This window comes from Erigeron canadensis, chromosome 2 (assembly GCF_010389155.1).
Source record: "Erigeron canadensis isolate Cc75 chromosome 2, C_canadensis_v1, whole genome shotgun sequence".
NCBI lineage: Eukaryota > Viridiplantae > Streptophyta > Magnoliopsida > Asterales > Asteraceae > Erigeron > Erigeron canadensis.
The window spans coordinates 44,956,847-44,968,426 of NC_057762.1; the positions used below are offsets into that span (position 1 = coordinate 44,956,847).

Sequence of the window (11,580 nt, forward strand, 5' to 3'; positions counted from 1 at the left end):
CAATTTAACGTCAATTCAACAAAAGTTGGACTTTAGTAAAAAGTGTTTGTTTGACAAAATACTTGTTCGACCTATTAAATCGACCAAGTCAAAAAAAAAAGGAAGATATATTAAATGGTATAACGGTAATAAGTAATCAATAATGTTCATTGTAATATTACTGCTTGAGAATTTTCCATGAGAACACATTGCAAACACCAATTATTACAGATAAAACACAAGTGCCCTAACACAGAGTAGCATACTAACAAAAATCTCACAACAAAAAAAGGTAATAGAGGAACTCTAGCCTTGGTACCACAATTAGATACCTATCGACTCATTCTGTATGAGCCATATGATGCCGATACAATACCTCCATCATAATCCCCACATGATTTGGGCACCCCGAAGGAGTTAACTCATATATTTAAACTTCAGATGTGGGTATAGGCTTCATTGATAACAGATACCTTAAAAGAATTATTTTTTGTGTAAAGCGGGGATCGAACCTCAGACCTTAAAATCATCGAGTGTTTTCCTTATCAGTAGGATAACTCGGTAAAAAACCTCACAACATGTGTCACTCCAAAAGTCAAAAACAAGGCTGGTTATAGAGGTGGACAAAGTGGACGACGGGCCGAGACCCGATTTTTTAGGGAGGCCGATTTTTTTTTTATATATATAATAATATATATGTAATTAACTTAGCTCATTACAAATTATAACAATTAACCAAAAACTAAACCATATAATTTAACTTACATAAAAAAGCCCACTTACACACCTTTTTATGGATAAAAAAAGTTATATATTTCAATCTTGGAATGTAGTCACAAGCTATTCTAATATCCTTGTAAACCTAGACTACTCTTTAATAAAGTAACAATATAAAATGCTATTACATCTTTTGATTTAATGTATAGAGTGTATAAGTATATCCAACTTATATAATGAATGTATTGAACTGTAATATTTTTTTGTTCCGTTAAATATAACTTGTAAAGTGATATATATTTTTAAAGATTATCTTAATAAATCCAATAAAACTACAAAGTGATGAAATATGGATTCTACTAAATCTCCTTTTTAATATTATTTTTAAATTTTTTCGCATGTCATTGAGAATAACTTTTGTTATGTTTATTAATATACTATAACTTTTTTCATCATTTTATAAAAATAGTTTATGTAGATAGAACCTCTATAAATTCATACTCGACAACTTAATAACCTCAATAAAATTAGTAATATAAAGTCTAACTTAAGGGTCTTTTTTCTGGCTCATCCGAAGTCTGTAAATTATCAGGGACGACACTGGTCAAAAACACAATCTTATGGATAAAACCACATACCTCAACTACTAGTAATTGGTGTTTATCGTCGATCGGCTTTGCTGACCTTCGACTTTAAGCTGTCTTACACAAAGATATATAAAACTAATGCTTGTTAATAATTTTAATGATTAGGTCGTGACCTTACAAACTTTACAGAAATCATCTCGTTTATTATTAGTTTACGAATCTTCTAGATGTTATCGTCGGAATCTCATATATCATTGACGTCCTAATTAGCATTACCTTCGTGATTCAACAACTTATTTTCAAGTCTAATTACATTTTTATTAATTACACTTAATAACAATAAAATAACATAATTGCTTGAAAGAGAGACCTAAATCTTAAATCTACGTGAGTTTGTCGCATGGAGTTGTTCAAAGTCAGCCTCAGTATATATGGCGTGGGGTTAACGCTTATTGTTTTCACAATTTTTTATTTTATTTTTGAAAGGTGTGGGTCATTTGCTCGCAACATGAGATTTAGCTTACGTTGTCACCCTCAATACTTAGCATGAGGAAAACCCTTCAATTAAACCGCTCGAATGCACGACATTTAATTAGGATAAAACATTGCCCCCCTCTGCAGGACTTACCTACTTCACTGAAAGACTTTATTTGTAAAATATCTTTAAATATCTTTCTATGTCTTGAACTCGAGACCTCCAACATGTAAAGATAATGATCAACTATATCATTTATTTAAAATCTTTATGGCTTTATCAACATTTATCACTGATTTTAAACTTCTATAACATTTTAGAACCTTATTCTTGTAAATATATGACATGGTAGTTGGTAGGTATAAGTATTTGTTTAAGGCTTTATATAACACCTAAGATAAGTGACATTATTTTTAAAATGTTTTAGTGTAATCTTTGATTAATCCATCCAACTAAATTTGTTAACTTTTAAAATTTCAAAGTCAAATTTTACCAACTTTGACCATAAATATTATTGTTTGTGTTATATAATATTGATAAACGTTAAATCAATGAAACACACATTTAAAACACCATCATATAACTTGCATCAAATCTATAACCCCTTATAAAACATATTGAATTCTCCTATTTTAAGATATTGAGCAATTTTTTATACCAAAAATACCCCTGTTTCTTAATCCTAATTTCCCTATACACTTAATCTATACCTTTATATTATCTAACTAAAAAAACAACTATCTCTTTAAATGTTATATGGGAATATTATCTAAATTAACATTAATGATTGCATTACACTACCAGTCATTTATCTTTTAAAATATCTTCATTAACCTTTTAAATTAATTACTTTTACATCAATTATCAACACCACTTGAGGTCGCATCCGCCACCAACAGTCGCTCCCACCACCACACCGTCGCGGCCACGCCACATTGCGCGGCTACCGTGCTAGTATTATATGACACAAACAAAAATACTTATGGCAAAGGTTTGTAAAGTTTGATTTTAAAATTTTAAAAAAGGACAAATTTAATGGGACGAGAGTATCTAATAACATATATTTATTTCACTTTATTTTTAAAAAACTTATAATATTTAAAAATACTTTAAACTATACAAGAGAAAGGTACCCGCGCGTTGCAACGGTGATAGAGGTGACAGCAGGGTGGTGATGTAATAGCGGCGGTGGTGGCGAGCGACGGTGGTGGCGACGGAGATTGGTTGTGGCGGCTGTGAGTAGTGCAAGATATTAAAGTAATGTGGCTATGATATGTGGTCCATCATGCATCAGAATGTGTATATTGTTGAAACTTAAAATCAATATTGAAATTTTAAGTTAAGTATTAAAAATCAAAAGTAGATTTGCTTTATCAATACTATCTTATAATAATTATCACTTTCTCTCTGATAAAAGTGTTAGATGGAAAATTACCATTTTACCCTTTATAAATTAATTTACATCATTAATCCTTTATCTTCTATCACTTTACATCAATTACATTTACACAAATTACTTACAGAGTTGCACGCACCATGAACAACACTACCACGACCACCGTCACCACCGCCAATCGTCATCACCACCAAATTAACCGTCGCCGCATCGTGCGGGTACAATGCTACTTGTAGAAATATTAAGTTGAAATGCTACTTGTACAATGCTATTGTTGAAACTTAAAATCAATATTGAATTTAAGTTAAGTGTTAAAAATCAAAAGTAGATTTGCTTTATAATATAGTATAGATATATGTATTTGGGGTATTTTTGGGATATTAAAAAAAATGCTTAAATTTCTTAAAATAAATATCTAATTTGTTATATACTCCGTAACTTCTAACTTTATTATCACATATTAAGTTGTAACTTATCTTCATTATGCTTATGTCAGAATCGAGTACCATTATTGTTATATACAGTATTAAATTGTAACTTATATATAACTTCTAACTTTATCTATACATCTATACATTTATACAACATATTTATAAAAAGAATAACCCTTTTATTTTTAGAAATGTTAAAAGTTAGTCTAGGCGATATTACAGAATTACCCTTGTCTTTTTCCCCCCTAAATCACCATATTATTTATTAACTAATTTAATTATTTTCACTAATATACCTAAAGCACTAGTAAATAAATAAAGTATACCACTAGTCATTCACTCTTAAAATAAATACACTAATCATTATATCAATTACATTTATATCAATAGCCTACACCACTTGTTATTACCACCACCGTATTGCCGTCACCGTCGCCGCTCTATTACACAGACACCATGACTAGTTTTTATGTGTATAAGTTTGTTTCAAACATTAATTTTTACTTAACAAGTGATAAGACGTATGCAATAACAATAACCTAATATATTAAAACACTCATTTAAGGTCTTTAATTAAGGCCGTTCAAAGATAAAAAAAATTTCTTTGATTAATAATTTTAAAACAAATCCTAAACTGACGATATTCAGAAACTAGTGTGTCATACTGTCATTCGAGATTTTTCATCATAAAAAAAAGACAGTCAAAGCAGTCAAAGGGTATCTTAGTAAAATCCAAAATCCTCGCTATTTAATTATCGTACCAACATTTGTTTATCATTAAATAGTTTTTAAAAAACAATCACTTAACAAATAGTAGTTTGAACTCTACGTTCATCCCGCTCTCTAATAATAATAGAAAATTTTATATTAAATAAATATAAATTCAGCTGTCTCTATGTTCTTCATGTTCGAATTAATCAAATCAATCTTTTGAGCTGATTTCATCTATATAATGTTAGTAATTCTTTTATCTCTCCTTTTTATATTTTATAAATTTGTTTTGTCACATTATGTTTTCTTGTCCAATTTTATGGTTCTTGGATTTTAGATCAATTTAGGGTTTTCGTATTTTCTTGAATTTTTGAAATCAAGAAAGTAGGTTTGATTAAAATGAGACAAATTTAGCATAAAGTTAACAATGTATTTGTTTTTAGACATGTTTTCAGATGTACATTGTGAAATCTTGGTTGTTATTGTAATAAAAGAAATCAAATTCTTGATTTTTCAGAAAATATAAGTTTAGGGAAAATCTTGATTCAAGATTTACAAAATGTGACATACCCAAATGACCAAATGTAACAATTGCTTTATTTATTTACTTTTATTTTATTTGTTGTATGGATTTTGAAAAAGTTTTCCTTTAGGGTTTTAAATAGGAAAAGTGTGAAATCAATCACCTTTATGGGATTTTTTTACTTTTTTTTTTTTTTTTATGAATCAATGTTGTCAATTTCTAGTAAAAAGCCGGGAGGGTTTCTTGTTCCGAATGTAACAATTGCTTTATGTGGCCTGACCGATCTTTCTGTGGCCATTTCGGGAATCTTTGTTCATGTCTAGTTTTTCTAGTAACCAAGACTCAAGGGTATGTTTTAAGAAAGCAAAAGGAATTGAAATTTTATGGAAAGGGATTTATGGGATAGAAATATGCTTAGTTTAAATTTTGAACTAATTGAGCTCTAATCATAGTTTTAAACCGACTGTATCCAAAAAGGTGAGATAGGCTTTTTATTAACAAAATAAGTTTTGATGAAGATATTTCCAAATTATCTATGTAGAACAACCAATATAATCGAATTTTCATAATGCGTGCATTGTTAGTAATCTCTCGTTTTAAGAATTTCGTTATTTTTGCAGACAGAAGGAAGCTAATTCAAGTTAAAGCTTTTTTTTGGTTTCTATCTGTTTTATAATGAAGAAAGGAACTACTGCTGCACAGCCCCCATTTCGAGTAACAAGAGCTCGAGCTGCTGCTTGCCAGTCATCTTTGGGTTCTGAACTACCAAAGGAGCTGGTACAGACTCGAGCTATGAATAACAACCATAAAAGATCCGTTCAAGATGAGAATAACAACAATGCTAGCGTCATGGGCGGTGCTCAAAATAAGAGGAGAGCAGTGCTTAAAGATGTCTCAAATATTTGCTGTGACAACTCTTTTAAGAATTGCATAGTTCCCACTAAGATTCCGGTTTGTAAAAGTTCATTATTACCTCTTGGATAGTTTGATTAATAATGAAGTTTGATGGCTCCATAACATTGTCACTTAAATCCTTTTTGTTTCTACTTTCTTGTCAATTATGATCAGAAAAAGACCAGTATGCTGGCTAAAAGGAATGCAGTCAATATATCAAAGGTCAAAACTCAACCAGTTTCTTCTCAAAATAAAAATGCTACTGTTGAGCACGTTATGGATTTGGAGAATACCAAAAGGCCCCAGAAAGCTCCAGAAAGAGAAAGATATTTGAACACAGGTCAAATTGACACAAGAGTAGTTTCGCAGTTGCAAAGCTTTTCAAAGAAAGGTTTGATGTAGTATTTATTAGAAAACGTTTCAAAAATCCTGTATGAAACTGAAATGGCAATTTAATTTGGCAAATATGATGCAGGGAAAAGTAAGATTCATGAGAAGCTCATGAGCGCTAGCAAACCAGATGTAATTGATATAGATTCTGATCAGAAAGATCCTCAAATTTGCAGCCTCTATGCAGGCGAGATATATAGCAATCTACGTGTAGCAGAGGTTTGTCTTATGTCCTGACACCTTTATCTGCATGTTATACTAAACCTTAATACTGATTATTTTGTGTATGTTGCCATTCAGCTAATGCATCGACCACATTTTAATTTCATGGAAACAATACAAAGAGATGTAACTCAGAGTATGAGAGGAGTTTTAGTTGATTGGCTTGTGGAGGTTAGTAACAATGATCTTTTAATCAACAGCCAAATATCCAGATGAACAGACAGGGTGACATGTCGGTAGGGTTGAGTATAGGATCAATGGGTTCAGGCCAAAACAGAAGATGTTAAAATTTCTATACTATCAGAATTGTGATGTAGTTCTATAAGCAAAATGTATGAGGTTTTGAGCAGCCCGACCCATATTGTTTACTGCCATTATATGTTCTTTTTACCCATTTGAATGATTATGGATAGAATAAGAATTGACCTGTTTTCACGTTAACTGGCTGAAAATCCCACCTCTAACAGTCAGAATCCCTGCTCAAGTGCTCATGTAACCTTTTCTGTTCCAGGTAAGTGTGGAATATAAGTTGGAGCTTGACACACTCTATCTCACAGTTTACCTTATTGACCTGTTTCTATCTCAACACTATATTGAACGACAAAGACTTCAGCTACTAGGCATCACTTGTATGCTTATTGCTTCGTAAGCTCTCACATCTTTTCTATTTTTAAAAAATGTTTTTCTATATTTTATAATATAATGTTGACAAAGTTGACTTATTATTGTTTAAAGGAAATACGAAGAACTGTGTGCACCAGCTCTCGAGGAATTTTGTTTCATCACAGATAACACTTACACAAAATCAGAGGTTTGATGTCTAAAATATTATAAATATATGGTCTTTATTGAGCCTATTTAGATCATCAAGATATTCAGATACATAAGTTGTGCAGGTTGTGACAATGGAGAGTGAAGTCCTAAATAATTTGAATTTTCAACTTGCAGCACCCACAACATTAACCTTTCTCAGGCATATGCAATTTCTATGATATTTTTTATACATTTATTGTAAAGATATTGCTTTTACAAAACTTTTTTTTTTTTCCAGGAGATTCATACGAGCAGCAAACGCCTCTCACCAGGTGATCTTGGTTGTAACTATAATTTGGGTCAATCCCTTTTGTTTATATGATTAATTGTTGTTCTCTACATTTTGTTAGATATTGGGTCTTGAATTCGAGTTTTTGGCAAATTATCTAGCGGAGTTGACTTTGATTGACTATAACTTCTTGGTATTTCTTCCTTCAACTATTGCTGCATCGGTTGTGTTTCTTGCCACTTGGATGCTAGATCAGTCACATCACCCTTGGGTTCGACTCTCTTTTTTCTGTGTGCATGTTATTTTCTTTGATTTCTCAATAGAAGTGGAAATATGGAGGTGTTGGGTAGTTTTAGTATTGGAAAAATGACCAGGGTCAAGTTTCAGAAACACTTATTAAATCTTTTACGAATAATTCTGCTATAAAAATAGTTATGAAAATAAACTTTGGACGACTTTGTAATTTTTATCTTATTTACTCATTTGACATGTTAAAGATATAACATAATCTGGATTCCTGAATCAACCTATACTCATAAGTAAATGAGTCTGAGATTTGCCATTTTTGACATTCAAGGTCTCTAATGGAATTTAACAAGTTTTTCTTGAATATTATGGCAGAATGATACCTTGGAGCACTACACAAGTTACAAAGCAATGGATCTAAAGAACACAGTTCTCGCGCTCCATGGTTTACATTTAAATGATAGTAGCTCCCCTCTGACTGTTATACGATCAAAGTATAAGCAAGAAAAGGTATTTATCAGGAGACCCTTTTGTTTGTTTACAGTTAACCATTTATCTCACAAGTTGCAAACCTTATCTGGTGGTTCATTACAGTTCAAATGTGTTGCAAGTTTGCCTTCTCGTGAACTACCGGAAAGCTATTTTAACAAGCCCCAAGGGATTTCGTGCTAGTTTATGCAGCTGGTTGAGTACCTCAAAGGCTAGTATTGTGTTTTCGCTATCTTTGTTTCTGTTGGAGTTTTGTTCTTGGAGATCTGTTGATAATTTTTTGGGAAATCTGAGTTGGGAAATGGGGTTTTGGCTCTTGAAAACCCATATCTAATGGTTATATTTTAGAAAGTGAGGCTGTGTAGCCACTTTTAGCCTCCAGGGTTGAGTTTAGTAGTAGGCGGAAAAAGGCAAAGTTAAAAACCTCAAGGAGGCTAACATTTGCATATTTTTTTGTTCCTTGAATATTAATTTGGTTTTTGGTGTGATCATATTCTCTTATCAAATATCTGGTTCAATCAGTCAATCCCACTTTTGAGGATGAACAAAAGAATCAAATACATGGAACCTTGAATGAAACCCCCATTGAGAAAGATGCATTTGAATGCCAGTTTACTCATTTCGCTATGAACTTACTCATTAATACACAGTGTATCCAAACAGAAGCAAGTTTCAAATTACTCACTCTGTTAAGAAAGTAAGAACAGATCAATAGCGAATCATATTAAACCAGGCAGAGACAGAAAAAGAAAAGAAAAACAGAATGTTTGGAAGCAATTTACTTGTATGTGCTATGTTAGTACAGTGTCCCTTGGCAATTTGAAGCAAAGATTGCAAAATGCTAAATCTATGTTAACCCATGATAACACGAGTTCTCTGTTCAGCTTATCCAAATCACAAGTGAAACCAAGATCATACAGAATTAAACAAAAACCGACATTATCATATAGATCAATCATTAATTCAACTTAATATTACAGCGTAAATCATACACAACGAATCATAGTTGCTACCAAAGTTACATGAAACTTGGCATTTAATCGAAAACACATACACATATGATATTAGCAATACACTAAAACAATGAAACAACATTGAAAAATTCTTACATCTCACTCAACTTTTCCATCCTTTTTAACCTTCTCAAACTCTTCCAATTCCTTCAACCACAAATCACCAAACTCACAATCTTTCCAACTCTCGAACCAAGGCCCTCCTAGAGTATAATGAATAGCTTTCGGATACGTACTCACATCCCCTTCGACAACCCTGTTATGCCCAACTAAAAAGTTCCAAACAAAAGGAACCGAACCAATCTCATCATCATCCAACCAAGAAAACCTATGCAAATACTTGCCAGACTCCGTATTCACAATCTCGGGTGTCAAAACCTTGTTTTTCAAATGCCCACAATTGTACAACACCATTGAAGACCAATTCTTCCTAGGGTACACTGTCTGAACCACACCATCCATTTTCGTGGTTTCTTTCGGTGTATAGTCATGTTGTACACACATTACAGCATACTTATCATCAACTAAATCAAATAGCTCCTTAATATCACCTAAGTACAAAAAATCACAATCTACAAACATTGCCCACCCTTCATACCCTGCCAGCATTGGTGTCAAGAATCTCGTAAACGAAAACTCGGTGCTTTCGAGGTTATTCCGTTCACGCCAATAATACTTTTTCTCCCTAAGTTCAGATTGCTTAATGGGTATTATCTCTACAGGGATTGAAGATCTTTTTAAGATAGAATAACGGCATACCTCGTACGCCACGTCTTCTTTTGGATCATAACCTATGTAGATCCTGAATGGTTTCTTAGTATCATCAACGTTAACATGGTTGTTGGTTTTCTCAGATTCCGGCGACATTGATGGCAGTTTTGTAAATATGTAAGGAAAGTGAATTGATAGTGAAATTGAGAGTGTTCTTGCAAGAAAATCAAATGGGTATGATTAAAATTGGGAAATAAGAAATGGGTATCAATAAAGTTTGGATTTTGAGAGTGTAATGTGATAGAATATGAATGTATATATGTATGTATAGATGATGATGATGTATAAAGATTGTAGATCTAAGATTAGATCGATAACGGAGAAAAAAAGCTGAAGGATCAAGAAACGCGTCAATGTATACAGTTGTGTATTTATTGATTGATTGATTGATATTTTTTTTCTTTCCTTTTCCAATTCTTTAATAAAATTTTTTGGGATGATTTATATTCGGACCTTTAACTATGCTTTTACTGCAATCGGACCCTCGCAATCGAAAATGGTTATAACAGGGGAATCCAACCAATTTCCCTTGCCTGGACCCTTGATAGATGTGTCCATGAATGACGCAAATACATTGTACGAGAGAACATAAATAAAAAGTACAATAACTGATAATCATATTATTATTCATAATTTATGATAATAAAAACTGTTAGATTACGACTGACGCAAATAATAAAATTATAGCTTATCTATACTATATTATAAAGCAGATTCCTTCCAGATTTTCAACATTGAATTGAAATTTTCAATATTGATTTTAAGTACATCCCCAAAATACTCCTCTCATCTATTTTATATTTATCTAAAATAACCATAATACCCTTTCTCTCTCCTCAAATCTCAACCAATCATCTTTTTTTTTTCTCCTCCATAAATCATTTATTCCTCCAATTTATTCAAAATCTTTTATCTCAAAAATCATAGGTCGATAAATTATAAAAATTGTATGGGTGTTCTTAAAATTTCATGCTCTTTCATTAGAAATGTCATTCGATATACTTTCGACGAATTTTTAAATCCAAGGGCGGAGGGCGGAGGCCGTAGGCATTTGACTATCACACTCTCTGACTAAGCTATCACCCCCACCATCTCACCGCTGCAAAGCGCGGATACTTACTCTCGTAAATATATGACGTACGTCAATGTTAAAGCATGATGAATGAAACAAAAAATTTTATAAATCATAAATGTCTTCTTTATGATATATATTTATTAAAATATAATATAATATATACTTTTTAATAAAATGAACATAATATAATAAACAATCTCATTTGAAAAAGATAATTATTCAAAGACATTTATGATTTATAAAATTTATGTTTCATTAGTGAATCATACTACAACCAAAAGCTTAGATGACTTTAAATAAGAAAGATATAAATTAATTTTCAATTTTTCATGTGAAGCTCATCCTCCAATATAAAGTTACAAATTAGGAGTTTAGGACCAATATTTAGGCAATGCAATTGGGGAGGCTATCCAATTTAGGAACCGTTTTGTTCATCAGCAATGAAGCATTTTTATAAAACTAAAAGACTAATTAAGAAAGTCATAGTTTTGAAATTAGACTGGACATGTATATGTTGGGCACAAATCAGATTATCGATTCCCGTGTTCTTACATCCCATTTTTGGACACAAATCAAATCATGTTGGTGTAGAATACATGCTTGAAATTACTAATACTAA

The 11,580-nt window shown here is 31.8% G+C and overlaps 2 protein-coding genes across 2 annotated transcripts; one reads left to right on the forward strand and one right to left on the reverse strand.

Annotated features, from left to right (window-relative positions):
- Positions 1 to 4,484: 4,484 nt before the first annotated feature.
- Positions 4,485 to 8,590, forward strand: LOC122589385 (cyclin-A2-1). The gene is made up of 12 exons (XM_043761678.1): positions 4,485 to 4,539; positions 5,440 to 5,770; positions 5,888 to 6,104; positions 6,189 to 6,322; positions 6,404 to 6,496; positions 6,837 to 6,970; positions 7,061 to 7,136; positions 7,222 to 7,298; positions 7,377 to 7,410; positions 7,489 to 7,638; positions 7,989 to 8,123; positions 8,208 to 8,590. The coding sequence occupies exons 2-12, from the start codon at positions 5,495 to 5,497 to the stop codon at positions 8,283 to 8,285; spliced, it is 1,404 nt and encodes a 467-aa protein (XP_043617613.1). The 5' UTR covers positions 4,485 to 4,539; positions 5,440 to 5,494; the 3' UTR covers positions 8,286 to 8,590.
- Positions 8,591 to 9,024: 434 nt separating this feature from the next.
- On the reverse strand, positions 9,025 to 10,244 carry LOC122587339 (protein CDI-like). The gene has a single exon (XM_043759473.1). It carries the CDS (start codon positions 9,980 to 9,982, stop codon positions 9,215 to 9,217), a length of 768 nt encoding a protein of 255 aa, XP_043615408.1. The 5' UTR covers positions 9,983 to 10,244; the 3' UTR covers positions 9,025 to 9,214.
- Positions 10,245 to 11,580: the final 1,336 nt, after the last annotated feature.